At 50.6% G+C, this 17,173-nt stretch overlaps 2 protein-coding genes across 4 annotated transcripts; both read right to left on the bottom strand.

The window, feature by feature from the left end:
• Positions 1 to 395: 395 nt before the first annotated feature.
• Positions 396 to 5,161, bottom strand: Cd79a (CD79a molecule). Its single transcript, XM_020166907.2, has 5 exons — positions 4,901 to 5,161; positions 2,204 to 2,497; positions 1,886 to 2,004; positions 993 to 1,061; positions 396 to 859 (listed from the first exon to the last, which is right to left on the bottom strand). Exons 1-5 carry the CDS (start codon positions 4,977 to 4,979, stop codon positions 746 to 748), a joined length of 675 nt encoding a protein of 224 aa, XP_020022496.1. The 5' UTR covers positions 4,980 to 5,161; the 3' UTR covers positions 396 to 745.
• A 4,968-nt stretch (positions 5,162 to 10,129) lies between these two features.
• Positions 10,130 to 16,807, bottom strand: Rps19 (ribosomal protein S19). 3 transcript variants are annotated; one of them, XM_074057178.1, is made up of 6 exons: positions 16,720 to 16,807; positions 16,180 to 16,250; positions 15,834 to 15,934; positions 11,440 to 11,623; positions 10,938 to 10,992; positions 10,130 to 10,525 (listed from the first exon to the last, which is right to left on the bottom strand). In XM_074057178.1, exons 2-6 carry the CDS (start codon positions 16,248 to 16,250, stop codon positions 10,457 to 10,459), a joined length of 480 nt encoding a protein of 159 aa, XP_073913279.1. In that variant the 5' UTR covers positions 16,720 to 16,807; the 3' UTR covers positions 10,130 to 10,456. The 3 variants fall into 3 exon arrangements, with proteins under 3 accessions (XP_073913279.1, XP_020022517.1, XP_073913280.1); XM_020166928.2 differs by having other exon boundaries at positions 10,130 to 10,195; positions 16,720 to 16,806; XM_074057179.1 differs by lacking the exon at positions 16,720 to 16,807 and adding an exon at positions 16,552 to 16,683.
• Between the last annotated feature and the right edge of the window lie 366 nt (positions 16,808 to 17,173).

Raw genomic sequence — 17,173 nt, 5'->3', positions numbered from 1 at the left:
TGTTACTGTTCCTCTTTGTCACAGCACCCTGAGTTTCCCACCATCCTCCAGTTAGGGCCACAGACTCTCCAAATCCCCATGGGGAAATTTGGTACCAGCTCCACAAGCTAGTCCCCTGTGTTTCCAGAGCTTAACTATGCATAAAAATTTTGTTTGCCACAACCACCTCTTGGTGGTCCCCCTTTGCTTAGGACATGGGGAGGGTGAGGCACTGGAAGGGGGCCAAACCAGCCCTTCCATTGGGGTGGGGACTTCCCCAAGAGACTTCCTGTTTGTCTGGGGAGATGGGTGTAGCCAAGACTGGCTACCTGGTACCAGGTGCCTGGAGTGGGCAAGTGACTGGGCCCAGATTCCAGGGTTCCAGGGAAGAAGGCGGGGGCAGTGCTCATGAGATCCATGACTCCTGCCAAAGTCTGCAGTTGGGAAGGATTTATTATCACTAAGTGGCCATGACAGGGCTGGGAGGAGGGGGTGACACTAACGAGGCAGCTGCAATCAGCTCCCCCAGAGGCAGCAATTAAGGGCTCATTACCCACTGGGGAGGGAGCCTGGGAAAGGCGGTAAGGGAGGGCTGGGTTAGGTGGGGGGGTGGGGCAGCCTCCAGGGAAAAGTGGGACACTCCAGAGGGAAGGTGACTCAGAAGTTCCAGGGGAAGAGGACAGGGAACATTCCAGGGGGATGAGGGCAGACACTGGAGTCCCGCACACAGCAGGCAGGGGCAGCCTGTGGCAGGGTACGAGGGTGATCATGGCTTTTCTAGCTGAACATCGCCAATGTGGAGACTGCCCACATCCTGGTAGGTGCCCTGGAGTCCCCTGGAGATGTCCTCGTACATGGAGCAGTCGTCCAGGTTCAGACCCTGGGGGGGGCATGGGGCAATGGACATCAGTATCCTGACACTTGGGGTCTCTGCCCCCAAGAACCCCAAGGTGGAATCCCATGCAGACCCCCCCAGTACACCTGCCCCTACTCCAACCCCATTCTCTGCTCACCTCATAAAGATTTTCATCTTCATAGTCATCTTGGCCATCCACCCCGAACTTCTCATTCTGCCAGCGCTTCTGTAAAGGGTGATGAATGGGGCGAGACCCAGTGAGGAAGGGGAGGCAAATAATCTTTCAGACCCTCCTAGATGCCAGGAGGTGTTTTCCAGAAGGATAAGTCCACATATTGGGGGCGGGACATGGCAGGTCTCTCTAGGCCCAAAGCTAATGTCCTTTTGTCAACTTCCATTGCCTTATTGTTCTCCATATATGACAACAATAACAGTAAATAATGTACAGGGTGTGGTGTTGCACGCCTGTAATCCCAGCTACTCATGAGGCAGAGATTAGGAGGATGAGATTGGAGATCAGCCCAGGCAAAAATCTAGTAAAACCCCATCTCAACAAACAAGCTATGTGTGATGGTTCACATCTGTACTCCCAGATGTGGAGTACAGATGAGGCAGAGGTAGGAGAATCTCCATCTGAGACGAGGGCCCAGGCAAAAGCACAAGACCCTATTTGAAAAACAGACTAAAGCAAAAGGATTGGTGGAGTGACTCAAGTGGTAGAGCGCCTGCCTAGCAAGCATAAGGCCCTGAGTTCAAACTCCAGTGCCACCAAAAAAAAGTAAAAAATAATAATTGCCTGGTGGCCTAAGGAGACACCTGAGGAGGTGACTCTGCTCTTGGCTACATTGATGGGGGATGGCAGGAGAGTGAGAGCATTCCTAGGGAGGGGCAGTGGGGACCTTTCCTTATATTAGCTCATTTAACCCCCAAAGCCCTGACTTTGGGTGCTTTCATTCTCCCACGATTTGGAGGGGGAACCTCAGACTCCAGAGGGCCAGCTGCAGCCCAGGCCTTCATCTGGCTGACTTGGGGCTCCTGGGAGGGGCTCACCCTGAACAACAGCAGCGTCCCGGGTACCACGGCACAAAACAGCAGGATGATGCCTTCCGCTGTGATGATGCGGTTCTTGGTGCCCTCCCCCATGTCCAGGAAGGGTCTGGGGGGCGGCTCTGTGAGGAGGGGGTGCTGCTTAGACCCTGGCATCCCCTACCCTTCCCACCTCGTGGCCCCGCCTTCCTGCAAAGCCAGACTCCTGAATCCCCCATCTTGGAGATGAAAACCTTAATCACTGCGCAATGGGTTCCAAGCCCAGGAGAAACTGTCTGGGTCCCTACTTCACAGACAAGGGAAGAGAGCAGTGTCACTCACCACGCACACGGAGGTAGGTGCCACAGGAGTGCCTCAAGTCTCCTTTATCTTCCACTCGGCACCGGTATATGCCCCCATGGCTCTTGTTCACCTTCAAGATAATCCACTCTCCCTGGGCACCCTGGCCTGGACCCAAGAACACAGGGGGCCACGAGTGGTTGGTCTGAAGAATCCGCCACCATGTGACATTGGGATTGCTGCCATTGTGCAGGCAGAAGAGGCGAGCATCGTCCCCTGTGCTCACTGTCACCGAAGGTGGTCCCTCGTGCACCCACAGGGCCTGGCACCCAGGTCCTGCAGAGAGGAGGGTGAATCAGACACTGGGGATGGTATCTCAGGCCCCAACCCCAGCCTCTGCAGTTCCAACACTTCTGGGACAGGAGGGGGTAGAATGAGGCAATTCCAGTTGGGACAGTGTGACATCTGAAGGAGAGAAGACATCCAGGATGGTGAGACACCCCTGGCCTCTCCTGCATGGCCCACTTCGTGCTTCAGCCCCAGCAGACTCTGACTTTTGGATGCCTAGTTTTCTGAAGGCCTTTGAGGTGGTCCACGGTGCCACTTGCAGCCTCAGGCTGGCCCTGTGCCAACAATTTCCCCTTGTATAGTCATCACGAAACCTTTAGAAACCTCATAATAAGAAAGAGTAAGAAAGAGGATGAATTTAATCAAAGTACATGCATGCATTGAAACATCATAATAAAACCTGTCATTTAGTATGATTAATGTATGCTAATGGTCAAACAAAAAAGAAAGAAGAAGAAGAAGGAAGAAGAAGGAGGAGGAGGAGGAGGAGGAGGAGGAGGAGGAGGAGGAGGAGGAGGAGGAGGAAGGAGAAGAAGGAGAAGAAGAAGGAAGAACAAGGAAGAAGAAGGAAGAAGAAGAAGAAGAAGAAGAAGAAGAAGAAGAAGAAGAAGAAGAAGAAGAAGAAGAAGAAGAAGAAGAAGAAGAAGAAGGAAGAAGGAAGAAGAAGAAAGAAGAAGAAGAAGAAGAAGAAGAAGAAGAAGAAGAAGAAGAAGAAGAAGAAGAAGAAGAAAGAAGAAGAAGAAGAAGAAGAAGGAAGAAGAAGAAGGAAGAAGAAGAAGGAAGAAGAAGAAGAAGAAGAAGAAGGAAGAAGAAGAAGAAGAAGAAGAAGAAGAAGAAGAAGAAGAAGAAGAAGAAGAAGGAAGAAGGAAGAAGGAAGAGAAGAAGAAAGAAGGAAGAAGAAAGAAGAAAGGAGGAGGAGGAGGAGGAGGAGGGAGAAGGAGGGAGGAGGAAGGAGGAAGAAGAAAGAAGAAGAAAGAAGAGAAGAAGAAAGAAGAAGAAGAAGAAGAAGAAGAAAGAAGAAGAAACCAGGTGGGCTGGTGGAGTGGCTCAAGCTGTTGCATAGCAAGCGTGAGGCCCTGAGTTCAAATCCCAGGACTGTGGAAAAAAAAAAAAAAGAAGCAGCAGCAGCCAGATGTCACCTGTAGTCCTAGCTACTTGGGAGGCTGAGATTGAGAGGATCATGGTTCAAGGCCAGCCTGAGCAAATAGTTTGCAAGACCTGATCTCCAAAATAACCACAGCAAAATGGACTGGAGGTGTGGCTCAAGCGCTAGAGCCCTGGCTTTGCAAGTACAAAGCCCCAAGTTCAAATCCCAGTTTCACAAACAAAAAAAAAAAAGAGAAAAAAAGAAAATCTTCCATTGTACAGGGGGCAACCTAGGCCTAGGGTAGGCAGGCTGCAAGCTGTTAAAAGTGGCACTGAGGCCCAAACTCCTAGTCTCCGGGCCTATCCCTGCCCCTGACCAAGCAGACAGTCCTGCTTTGGCCTGTCTCCCCACATTCTTCCTTTTCTGTAACTTGAATGTGTCAGTCTGTGGGTCAGAGGGTGAGTTCAGTTGGTTAGCTGGACATTAGATCAGGGGAGGGAGCTCAGCAGGATGGAGATAAGGGTGTCTCAGAGGGTGGCTGGGTGGCTGCGATGTCCACTCTGGGCTCCTCTGGGAAGTCCCAACTCTCAGCCTTCCCCTGCCCCCCGCTTCCAGGCTGGCTGGCAGCTCTCCAACTTCTGGAGGAGGGAGGTGCAGAGGTAAGGAGGAAGAGATTGGAGAAGGAGGCCAGACCAAGCAACCTCATGGTCACGGGCTTAAGACACACAGACATGAGCTCCAATCTCTGCTCTTAGCGTCACTTGGGTGAGCCATCTATCTCTCTGAACTCCTCAGTCGATGTGGTCACAGCCCCTGCCAGCTGGCCTTAGGCAGGGGAGGGGAGAAGGGGGGGTTGATGAGGTCAACCTCTCCCACTGAGAAGGGACAGCCTACACCCAAGGTGACTGAGATCAAAGGCAGAGAACGTGAAAGGTTTTTTTTTTATCCCCTGATGTTCTGTGCTACCCCCAATTCCCCTTCCTTCCCCCAGCCTTGGTGTTCAGTTAAGAGCCACCTCAGTTCCTTATTTCAACTTGTGAGGACAAAAGAAGGGGGATGGTGCTCTTGATGCCAATCCCCTCTGCGGAGACTTAGGTTTGTCGGTCTGTCAGTCTGTCGACTTTACAGAAACTTCTCAGCTTCACCTTGGCCCTGAGGCAGTCAGATCAATAGATGTGATTTCTACCACGGTTTCCATCTCCCCCTGTTCTACTCCTCTCCCCACCAAGCACCTTTCCCCATTCTGTGGTCCCTCCACCCTTCGGCCCACTGCCAAGCACCTGCCCTTCATTTCATCCACATACCCAAGCAGGCTGCCGACAGCAACAGGAGGAAGATGGTGGGAGGCAAAGCTCGGAGGAGGGCTTCTGGACCCCCAGGCATCTTCTCCCAGTGGGTTGGGTAGTCTGGGTTGTAGCAGCTTTGGGGGTACCAAATTCCACCCCAAACCCCGCCCAACTTCCTGTCCAGCCCTGCAGGAGATGGGCTCCAGTGGCTGTCACTGCTGGGCTCGCTGACTGTTGTAGGTTTCAGGCTCTGAGTAGAGAGGAACTGGCTGTCGCACCTGCTGTGGCCACAATTCCCCTGAGGTACAGCTGCTCTGGTGGGGAGGAGACTGGTCTAAAGCTTGGCTCGTCACTGTTGAATCTTGGGAAAGAAGCCTGAGGGAGCTAGTGTTCTGGGTGCTGCAGGCAGATCTGCACGGTGCTTCTGAACTTGGCTTCTGCCTCTCCTTGACCTAGGGAAAAATTTGTCCCCTCCTTGAGCCTTCAGTTTTCTTGCTTCTTGGTTTTAGAAAATGGAATTTAGAGGGTTGGTACAATCACAGCACTGAGCACGGGGCCTGGTCAGTAGTGAGTGCTCAGTAAACGTTAGTTACTTTTGAGGCTCACAAGAAATAAATAAGGCAGGGCAGGACACTCTCCCTGTGAGAGGTAGTTACTTCCCTCCTCTGAACCTTGGCATTTTGAGGGGCTGAGGGATGTGGTGATGGGGATAGAATCTAGGGTCTTGTGTTTGTTAGGCAAGTGCTCTACCACTAGCTATCCCCCCAGTCTTGGTCTTGACAGTTTTAATCCATGAGATAAGAAACAGAATATCTCCCTGGCATTGTGACATGTGTGGTGTTCTTAGTACCCACGAAGTTACAGCCATAATTAGTTCTTTTTTTCTTTCTTTGCAATACTGAGGTTTGAATTCAGGGCCTATACCTTGAGCCACTCCACCAGCCCTATTTTTGTTAAAGGTTTTTTTTTGAGATAGGGTCTTGTAAACTATTTACCCAGGCTGGCTTTGAACCACAACCCTCCTGATCTTTGCCTCCTGAGTAGCAAGGATTACAGGTGTGAGCCACAGGCTCCTGGCCATAATTAGCTCTTTGCTGGAGTTCTTTTATATTGGTGTCCTAGAAACAGGGCAAGGTAGGCATGTTCCACTTTACAGAGGAGGAAACTCAGTGAGGGAAAGTTGTCATTTGCCCAGTGTCATGGAGTCTGGGAGTGGTGAAGCAGGGATTCAAAAGATGATTCAAGTCAGGTGTGGTGGTGCATGCCTGTGATCCCAGCACTCCAGAGGCTGAGCCAAGAGGATGGAGAGTTCAAAGCCAGTCTAGGCTACACAGCAAGACTCTGTCTCAAAAACCAAAAAGGTAACGTGATTGCATGTCACCTTCTTGGCTGGGTGTGGTGGTGCACACCTGTAATCCCAAGTAAGTCTGGAGGCTGAGACAGGAGGATCTCAAATTTGAGTCTTGCCTGGACTACATAGTGAGACCCTGTTTCCAAGAAACAATACAAAAAAATGGGGGCTGGGATGTAGCCCAGTGGTAGAGCATTTGCCTAGCATTTGTGAGGCGCTGGGTTTGATCTGCAGCACCAAAAAAGACAAGACAAAAAAAAAAAAACCCACAAAAAATGAAAAAAATGGCATCATATTGTATATGCATGTATGAAAACAGAATAATGAAACACATTAAAATGTAAAAAAAAGTGGGGGAGAGGGGACAAGAAAGAATAATAAATGAACTTGATCAAAGTACATTCTATGCTTGTATACAAATATAATGAAACCCCTTTGCACAATTAAAAAAAGTCATCTGTATTATGATTCTCAGGTTCCTTTTAAAAAAATTTTTGTTATTTTTGTGGTACTGGGGCTTGAACTCAAGGGCTACACCTTGAACCACTCCACCAGCCCATTCTCTGTGATGGGTTTTTCTGAGAGAGGGTCTCATAAACTATTTGCCCAGGCTGGCTTCAAACAGAGATCCTCCTCCTGATCTCTGCCTCCTGAGTAACTGTGATTACAGGCGTGAGCCACAGGGTCCAGGTTTCTCAGGTTCCTTTGAGACTGTCATTCTTGGCCAGGGAAATGAGGTCTGGGTGGGGAGGGCGGAGTTGTTGAGATATCTTTGAGCATTTAGAAGACTCTCACATATACATGGAGGCACAGAGAAAAATAACTCATTACAGAGAGATTTTTGGTAGGAAAAACCGAGAGACAATCCAAAACTCTATTTACAGAAGGGACACATCAATTGTGGTACAGTCAAGCAACAGAACAGCACAGAGTAGGGGAAGGGTCAATACAGTGGTGTGTCAGAAACAACTTGAGAATGAGAAAAACACAGTGTAGCATGATGCACTTGACTTGCTTTCAAAACACACAAGAATACTGCTTTGGGAGAAATCAGTAGTAAAAGTAGAGACCCACATGGGTGACTACCATTGAGTACTCCCATCTCTGTTCTGTTACTTCTTAAACTGGGTGGTGGGTTTTTGTTACACTGACTACTGTTTTGCATGCCTGAAGTATTTAATAGTCTAAAAACTGCATAGCCTGGAGTGGTGACACACATCTCTAATTCCAGCTACTCAGAGGCAGAAGCACGAGAATGTGGACTTCAGACAGCCTGGGCGAAGTTAGTGAGGCCCTGTCTCAAAAAAAAAAAAAAAGAAGACTGGCAGAGAGTGACAGTGACTCACATGGTACAGCACCTACCTAGTAAGTGTGAGGCTCTGAGTTCAAATCCCAGTACTGCCAGAAAAAAAAAAGGCAACTATCATCCATACAACAGAGCATTGGCCGCATGAATCAAAAGATTCTTGGGTTTGCATCTCAGTTCTGCTGACTGGTCATCTGAGCCTCAGTTTCTTCTTCTGTGATGTGGGTACAATACCCCTTTGTGAAGCTGTAAGAATTTTACAAAGCTCATTTTACACTCTCTAGCCAGACACATGACTCACACCTGAGAGACTCTCTGCCTCAGGAGGCAGAGATCAGGAGGACTGAGGTTCGAGGCCAACCGTAGCAAAAAGACCCTATCTCAACAAATAAATAAGCTAGGGCAGATGTGCTCATAGTGGTACAGTAATTGCCTAGCAAGAGCAAGGTCCTGCATTCAAACACACACACACACAGACATATGCACACAACAAGCCAAGCTTGGTGGCACATGCCTCTGGTCCCAGCTATGCAGGAGGCCACTGATAGGAAAATGGAGGTCTGAGGCCTGCCCTGCCTAAAAACTCAAGACTCTATCTGAAAAATAATTAAAGCAAAAAAAAAGGGCAAGGGCGCAGGTCAAGTGGTATAGTGCCTGCCTAGCAAGCAGAGTTCCCCTTCTCTGGCTCTAGACCTCTTCCCCCTTCCCTTGAGAAAACCAGCTGTTCTGTTTGGCCCCTGCTATCACTAGCTAGCCGGTCGCTACCCCCTCACCCACTGCGCTCAGTTGCACCTTATGATCCCATCCGAGGAAGCAGCACGGGTCCAGAGCTGGAAGCCCTAGGAATTCACCTTCAGCATCCTTTGGCAGCTTGAGCATGTTTCCAGACCCTTGACTGCCCCCTAGTGCCTGGAGAGGCGAAGCTGCAGGATTGTAGGTCTGTTCTGGCCCAAGAACCTGTCCAGGCACCTCCACCTCTGGTTTACCCAGCGCTCCCAGGACCCCGCCCTGGGCACTGGACTCTCACATCAGCTCTGGTAAATGTTTTTATCCTCACTGACAAAAACAGTAAACTGGGGCCAAGAATGCAGCATGCCTGCCCACAGTGAGGTGAGACCAGGGAACATCTCCCACCTCTCCCCCTTGAGGGACAGAGCACAGCAGCAGACTGGAGCAGGTGGCTTTCACCCCTCCAGCCTCGGGACATCTGCAAGATAACTGACTTACTTTCCCCACTCCAACATACAAGGCCTGTTGAACAACTACTTGATGGCAGTGAGGTTTGAACTTAGGGTCTCACTTGCTAGACAGGTGCTCTTGCCACCTTCAACCACTCCATCAGTCCTTTTTATGGTTTTTTTTCAGGTGAACTATTTGCTCAGGTTTTGAACCATGAGCCTTCTGATCTCTGCCTGAGCAGCTAGGATTACAGGCTTGCACTACTGGGTCCTACCTTCAATGTTAATACAAATTTTTCGGCACTATCAACCCGCAGCCTGGGAGGGGTAGCAGTTTCACTCCCTACCAGCTGGCCCACCAGCTTCTAGCCAGACTGGGATTTTCCTGTTTGTCTCCAGAGTGGCTGGGATTACAGTACCAGTCTTGGCTAAAATCTCTTAAACACAGCTAAGGCCAACTTTTTGTCTACCAGGGGTTGTCTGGAGCTTGTACTTCTATATGGTATCTTAATTTCCCAGAACTAAGCAGCATCTCTGAAGGATGGAAAGCTGAAGCAGGGAGCAAGGTGCACAAGGCCACATAGAACTAGGGGCAGAGCTGGATTCTACTTTTTGTAGTGCTGAGATTTAATTTAGGCCAGGCAAGTGTGCTCCACTGAGCCACTTCATCAGCCCTGTTAGAATTGGGGCCTAGATTCCTTGGACCTCCAATCTCAGGGCTTTATAATTTTACCTATCTGGGTCATTGGTCTGGTCCCACATAGAGGGTTTTCTGTGGACCAAGCACATGCCCACCAGTCCCAGTTCAGATCTCCCGCCTGACCAGATGCCCAATCATTAGCAGAGGCCTGCCCACCTTGCATTAACAACCAATCCCTACACAGAACTAAGGCTACAGTGCACCAAGCAGCCACACGGGGAGCTCGCAGTTCTGCTCAGGAGCCTTGCAGCCTGGCCCTGGACTAACTAGCAGCTACCCAGCTCCAAGCAGCAACTTCAGCAGCCCTCCCTGGAAACTCTGGAGCCGGGAGGACTTGCTAGGGGGAGGAGGAACACAGGCCACTCCCAAAATGCAAAGACAGGTCTTTCCTGCCCCAGTAGACATGTGAAACTGAGGTCCCAGGGTGCAGAAACATGGTAGACTACCTCAGGTTGCAAGCATTTAAGGGTTGCTTGAACTAGGACATCTGGAGAGAAGCTTCCTCTGTAGCCCAAGCCCTAGCTGGGCTGTTCCTTCACTGAGAAATACAAAGACAGGATGTGGGGGAGGCCTGGCCCCTGGCTCTTTGGGCTGGCCCGCCCCCTTGGGAGCTGAATCAGAAGCACATCTACCCAGAGACACCTGGCCCCTTTTACACAAGGATCCTTCCTCATGGCCCCAAAGAAAGCCAATCAAGACACCCAGACCAGGATTCTGAATGACGCAGTTTATTATCCCAGCATCCTTTGTTCTAATGCTTCTTGTTGGCGGCTGCCACCTGTGGGAAAAAGATGGAAGAGACAGAGAGGGTTTTTGTAGGGGTCCTCTGTAAGGACCACCCACTACCCCCCAGATACGAAATGCATTCATCTCATGCAATCCTCACTACGGTGGGAACTCCCATTTCATGACACATAAATTGGGGCTTAAGGAAATGTAGTTCAAGTCCAACTTCTGACCTTTCCCTGTGAGAGAAGGCCAACTATTAGCACTGATGTTTCTGACAGGCTCTGCACAGTCCTCCCTTCTTCTAGGCCACTCAACAACCAGAGGGCTGACCTCTTCCATTCTTCCATCTTCCATTCTTTTTTGACACATCCCTAAACTCCTAGGTCAAAGTCAATGACATGTAAGTAACTCATGGCAGATCCTAGGGGCTCCTGCTATAAATGCAGCCTGCGGAAGCTTCACAACCACTCTTCAGGACACACAGGAAGAAGATGCAGAGATGAAGCCACTCTGGCTGAGTGTCAACAGCCAGGACCTAGCCCTGAATCAACATTCTACCCTAAGCTTCAGGAATAAGGAAGCTAACCTAAGACGGAACATTATGAGAGGGACCCTGAGATCTCTCTTCTCCAGTACCCAAATTTCCAAGCAACTTCAGCAAAAACAAGTATTTGTTCTCCTGCCCCTGGGCTGTGCCCTACAGGAGAGGAAACAAGTCTTCATGTCAAGGGACTCTGGAAATGCCTAGGCAGTGATTAAGGGACCCGGTCCTGGCCACAAGCACAACTTACCTGTCCGGCGATTCTGTCTAAATCTCTCTGTCCCTGAGGTGTCAGCTTGCGGCCCCTGCAGAAGGAAGTCATATAGCACCTGGTGAGCCCAGGCTCTCAGCCCCCTCCCTCTTGGGCACAAAAGCCAGGTTTTCCAAGGGACCACTTGACGCCAGCCAAGTTTCAAAGGAGTGCCCCAGTCAGCTGCATCGTACAGAGCGGGGGGGAGGGCAGGAGTGGGAGCCCTCCTGGGAGCTGACGGGTGTCGTTTGTGCAAGCATTAGATCAAAAGCCCCGAAAAATCAATTGGGAAAAGTTAACGAGCAGGCTAATGAAAGCGGACAGTCGCTAAATTACCTTTTCCAGAGCCTGAGGAAGCCAGCCAGTGAGGTTGGGGTGAGGCCCCTGACTGTTTGCTTTTCTGCTGAATCCCCTACCTGCCTCTGAGGAGTGGGAATCTGACAACCTCAGTAGAAGTGCTATGTGGGATGAGCACATGGCTCCCAGGCTCTCCCCTGCTTACCCATCTTGGTCCTTTTCCACCATTTTCAGCCCCTCTAGGGCTTGGAGGACACGACGGGCCACACTTTTGGAGCCTCGACTGAAGTGGCTGGGCATGACACCATTTCTCTGCCGTCCCCCGTAGATCTTGGTCATGGAGCCAACCCCAGCGCCACCCCGGAGGTACAGGTGCCGTGCTGTGGAAGCTGGGGGATAGGTGAGAGGGAGCCTGAGGACCAATCTTAGACTGAAGTTATCTCTTCTACAGTTGTAGCAACAGTCTTGCTCAAGGTCACACACATACAATTTGGTGAACAGTTAAGTCCTCATTCCTTTTTTTTGTTGGGTGGGACTGTGGTCTCAATTCAGGGCTTTGTGCTTGCAAGGTGGGTGGTTTACCTCTTGAGCCACACCCCTAGCCCTAACTCTCATTCCTTTGTAGGAAAGGAAACAGAAAAGCACCCTAGATCTGAGACTCCTCCGTCTCTGCAGTGCCATCCCCCACAACAGACACGGCCCAGTAGTTCTGGGCAGGCCCCACTACATTAGTGGTTAGTGCTCTGGTAGAGCTGAGGCAGAACCTGAGGCACTGTGAGGGTGGAGCCTAGTAAAATGTTCACAGAAACTGTGACCATTCTCACATGCCCAAGAGGCAGGAGTGGAGAAAGAACCAAATGCTATGAAGTGCACTGGGACACAAATCACCCCCTCCATGGGCACAGAGGTCTTTGCCCATTGGTGCCAGTCTCCTGGCTTGCAAAAACAGGAACCAAATGCTCTTTAGTAGGTCAGGTGACTGACAGCATGACCTTAGGCAAGCCATCAAACTTCCCAAAGGACCAGAAGTAGTATTTCTCTGCAGCAGATTACTCTCCTTCAGAGAAAGGCTCCAGAGGTGCCCCATGTCACCTGTCCTGAAGGGACGGTTGTGCCACTGAAGCCTGAAGGGATTGGGGGCTGAAATGCCATCACAACTTTGCCAGGCTGGGGAGCACAAAGGCAGGGACTGCTTTAAACCTGGGGCCCAGAGACCAGCCAGCACTCTGAATGACATCACTTTTCTGAGATGGGCAGCATTTTGTGTCTAAAAGGTGAGCAGGCTGCTCCTCCCTCCAGCTCCCCAGTCTGCTGTAGCTCCTGCTGCCCTTAGTTTTTTCTATTGTATCTTACCCCAGGTCCTGTCCCCTGTGACACTCCCTTGAAACTTACTTCAGTCCTGAGTCAAGACTCATTGGTAAAAGCATCCCCTCATCCTCTACCAGGAGCAATACTCCTAGAAAACCCCACTCTTGAGCAGCTCAAATACCCACCAGCCACTGCCAACCCCCCTGTACCTGTACCTTATCTCTGGGGAGGGTGCTCCCTCCACCACTCACTAGGGCTACACCCAAGGCAATCTCAGTTTGGGCTCAGAGCAGTCAGGCAGACAGGGTCTGAATCCCAGTACTGCCCCTTAGCAGTGACATGGGAGCCCCCAGAGACCATGGTACGAAAACCAAGTATTCACTTAAGCCCCGAGCAGGGACTCACAGCTCAGCAGCTTGTTTAACAGGGTTTAGGCTTCTCTCAGTGCTGCACAAACACCTGGTATGGAAAATGAGCCTTGCCAGACCGTTGTAACCCACAAAAAGGAAGATAAAGGCTATTTACTTCACAAACTGGAGGCTATAAGAGTTTCTAGAACTCACAGGAAACACTGACCTCTTGCCTATCCCTTTTCACCCCAGAACTGGGCCCCAGTGCAACACGTCTGAGCTGCAATGGCACAAATCCAGGTTTGATCACAAGTGGCTTCTCTGCCCTCCCACAGGCCTTCGCTCCTCTCCTAATCCTTGGGATGGTAGCCACTCTTGCCATACTCTTTTTGCACTGACCCCTCTCTGGCAAACTCCTGTGGAAAAGTCACTTTTCTGACCTCCACTAAGCCCTTCCCCGACTCCATGGTACCCCCCAGACTCTATTCTTCCCAGAGAATAGGGAACATCAGTGATCCCTTGCAGCAGTCACAAGATCAGTCCCCACCCTACAAGCACAGTATGGTGCCTTCAGGTAGCCTAGCTCAACAAAGGCTCCCAGACACATGCCCACCAAGATACTACCCTTAACTCTCATCTCCCTTCTGAGAATTAAGAGCCCAAGAGAGATTTGAACAGGGTGACACCATGCCACCCATTTACAAAAGTTCACTGGGCTGTTCCAAACCTCCCTTTAGTGGCCTCCACTCTTTTGAAGTGTTTTGTTTTTTTTTTTATCCCTACCTCACTGCTTTGGGACTTCTTGCTCCTTTAGACTTATCCTATGTCAGACTTCTTTATCCTCCACACCCTAAGACTAAGAGTTGTCTATTGCCCCACTGCACTCTAGCTTCAAACCCCTGAGAGGGCAAAACAGGTCAGTCACCACCATCTGGGGGAAAACAGCAACTACGCTTGGAAGCCAGTTGTGGACACAGCTGGTCTGTTAATGTTCCCAGGGCTGCTTTTATGTCAGCGTTCTGCACTGCAGTTTCCTCTGTGGTAAACAGATTCACTCCTATGACAATGACAAAAATTGTCAATATTAGTTGATGGACAAAACTGGGAAATGTATTAGGTTATAAATGCCAGCCAACTATCCATTGGGTCTGTCACGGTTTGATGTGTGGGGCAGCATTTATACAAAAATCTATACAGCAGGGCCAGAGACATAGCTCAGTGGTGGAACACCTGCCTAATATGTGCAAAGCCCTGGTTTCCATCCCCCAGCACAACAAAAAATACAGGATCCATCTCCTCATGCCACAGGGCAGCTGAAAGGCCTACAAGGGACCTCCTCCCAGGCTTCATGTGACACCAGGAGGAAATGGAGGATGCACATCCAGTGTGTGATGTCCAGGAAGGGCATGCATGAAAAGGACCAAGGCAACTGTCACATGTCCCAGTAGGCTCACCTAGGTTCATTACACAGGGGTCTTGACCCCATGTGCTAATTAAAAAAGAAAAATGCTGCCAAGAGAGAATGGGAGTCCTCTGCAGTGATGACAAGGTGGGTAGATTTTGGCATCAACAGCTGACAGACCCTGGACATATTACTAACTTTGCAGATACCAACTATGAATGTGGAAACCATGTAGAAGTTGTTATCACCTCACCTAGTGCGAAAGCTGTTAGGTTCTTTCTTGCAGCCCCAAGCCCAAAGGCACCTGACATACCAATTCCTGAGAGCACTGCCAAAGAGCATTCAGGACTAGGTAGCCATGCTTCCCAAGACTGGGGTAGGGTGGAGGGAGTATGTTTCATTCACGCCTTGTCATTACTCTATGCTCAGAAATCACTTTCCCCTTACCACTTTCTAAAAATGTAGTGAGTGGGTGCACAGGCCACCCACTTCAGTGAAGCTCTTAGTCCCAAGGCTGTGGTTGAGTGCCCCAAACAAAGTGGGCCCATGAACATTTAATTAGGGAGAAAAGCTACACAACATACTGCTTCATACTGTGAAGGCCAATTCACCTTGGACAGTCTTGAGATTTGCCAATATTCAAACTGTCCTATATGCTTATGAGTTCTGGCCAGGCTGGAGTCCCCACACCACAAAGGGAGAAGGCCAAAGATGCCAAGGCCCCTTAGTGAAACCCCTCCCCTCCCCCCCCCCGGGGCTACAGGAGGGTGACAGCTTATAGAATCTTGGAATGTCCACACAGGTGACCACTGTGCAGTCAGAAAAAGTATTCACAACTCATCACTTGATGCCGGGCCCCAGTGGCTCACACTTACAATCTTAGTTATTCAGGAGGCAGAGATCAGGATTGAAATTTGAAAGCAGCACAGGCAAAAACTTAGCATCAGTCTATCTTGAAAAACCCTATCACAAAAAATTGGGCTGGTAGAGTGGCTCAAGGTGAAGGCCCTGAGTTCAAGCCCCAGTACCAGGAAAAAAAAAAAGTTTACAGCAAGGAATGAGCTGCCCAGATCCCTGACTACTTGTTTAAAGTTAACATGCTGGCCACAACATAAATAATGTAGACACGTGATTTTCCTTTTACTATTACCATGCAACATTCAAAACATAAATATTTTCACTGCATTAAACTCATTTAAATCCTCACAATAATCCTGTATTGGTGATCATTAGCTTTACCACAAGAATGAGGAAACAAGATACAGGTGGATTCAGCAAATAAAGTCAATTTAACAGAAATAATATATTTTTAAGTTTGACCCCACAGATATAAAAGAGATTTTGCCTCTTGAAATGAAACCATTTTAAGTAAAACATGAACACTTCCATTTGTTCCCAGACTTTCCTTACAGTTCAGTCTGAGTCACAAAATGTCATGTCACACATCGAATGATGTGAGTTTCTCCACTCATCACAAACTTGAGAGGGGGCAAGAAAGAGGGTCCCCCCCAGCTTCCCACTCCCAGCCCAATGCCTCACCAGCTCGCGTGTAGAACCAGTTCTCATCGTAGGGAGCAAGCTCTTTATGCTTGGCCAGCTTGACTGTGTCCACCCATTCGGGAACTTTCAGCTTCCCGGACCTAGGACCAAGATAGTGAGAAAAACATAAATCAGTAACCTCTGCTTCATTCCCCAAGCCTCTGCCCCTCAAGGATAACTGCAAGTTAACAAGAGAGGAACACATCCCAGCATGGAAACAGGCTTAATACACCCAACCCGGGCATCACGAGGAGGGCAGACCTCACGTGGAGGCCCCGCTAGAGCAGGGGAACACTAGGATTCTGGGGTGTCGGGTATAAGGGGACAGCCTCAGTCCTCTACTCACTTTTTGAGAAAAGCTGCGAGAGCTCTGACGAACTCCTGCTGGTTTACGTCTTTTACAGTAACTCCTGGCATCTGCAAGAGAAGGGCAAGCACGTGAACGCAAGCCTGGTGGACACGACTAACACGGGCCCGGGTCAACGTCAGCCCCGTTCCACAGCGTCCTGAACCGCAAACCCTGTTACCTTCCCAGATCCCCTTCAACTCCATCCCAACTCCTGAGGGTTCCAGAGCCCACCGGAGCCCGCGGTCTCCGTGGGCCGCACTACCCGGCCTAGCCCCTGTGGGTACAGCCTTTACATGATCCAACCCCTCAGCACCGCGATCCTGGGCACCCCAAGCACCCCTCTGCAGCCCACCAGGCCCTCTCGGTTACCGGACCACAAGACCGGGCATGTCCGGCCTGCAGCTCGCACGTGGCCGCGGCTCCAGGGTGTGAGGTGACCCCGCGCCGGGGGCCCCGTAGTCCTCAGGCACACGCTCCCAGGCCGGGTGGTCGGTTCCCGACGCCCCGCACCCAGTCCGTCCCGGAGCGCCCGCTTACCGTGCGGTCTCCACGCTGCAGGCCAGGGGAAAGGGAGCGACGGGGTTTCCCGGGCGCACAAGTCGGGCGTAGAGTCTCGCGAGAGTTCCGAGTGCTCGCGAGAGCGGGGCTAGAGGAAATGGCTCCGCCTCTCTCAGGGCGAATGTGGCTTCGTCTTTGCCTAGATGGGAGAATCTGTAGTAGGGGTGGAGAGGCAAAGAAAAAGGGCAGGGGGGCTGGGGGGAGCTGTATTTCCTCCCCGCCTTTATCCCGAGGCGGGGCTGATAGAGGAGAGATCACTCGTCTGGACTTGGGGAAAGTGGCTCCGTTTGTGTCCGTAGCCGGCAGGAACAGCGGTGGCGGACACTATGAGGGCTGAAGTTCTGGGGGAGTTGAGTGGGCAGAAGAGGATACCTGGCCACGGCGGGCGGCCCTTTTTCCAGGTGGAAGTGGTTTTTCCCTGGCCGGAAGTGGG

This window comes from Castor canadensis, chromosome 16 (assembly GCF_047511655.1).
Source record: "Castor canadensis chromosome 16, mCasCan1.hap1v2, whole genome shotgun sequence".
NCBI classification, from domain to species: domain Eukaryota; kingdom Metazoa; phylum Chordata; class Mammalia; order Rodentia; family Castoridae; genus Castor; species Castor canadensis.
The sequence above is the reverse complement of the archived record's forward strand: the minus strand, read 5'-3'. Positions and strand labels throughout refer to the sequence as shown.

Coding starts and splice junctions, on each gene's coding strand:
- Cd79a (XM_020166907.2), bottom strand. CDS start 4,979: ATGCCTGGGGGTCCAGAAGCCCTCCTCCGAGCTTTGCCTCCCACCATC. Junction 1,062..1,885: donor GGACGCTGCTGTTGTTCAGG/GTGAGCCCCTCC, acceptor CACCCTTTACAG/AAGCGCTGGCAGAATGAGAA. Junction 860..992: donor AAGATGAAAATCTTTATGAG/GTGAGCAGAGAA, acceptor TGCCCCCCCCAG/GGTCTGAACCTGGACGACTG.
- Rps19 (XM_074057178.1), bottom strand. CDS start 16,250: ATGCCAGGAGTTACTGTAAAAGACGTAAACCAGCAGGAGTTCGTCAGA. Junction 15,935..16,179: donor CTCGCAGCTTTTCTCAAAAA/GTGAGTAGAGGA, acceptor TCTTGGTCCTAG/GTCCGGGAAGCTGAAAGTTC. Junction 11,624..15,833: donor CTGGTTCTACACGCGAGCTG/GTGAGGCATTGG, acceptor CCTATCCCCCAG/CTTCCACAGCACGGCACCTG.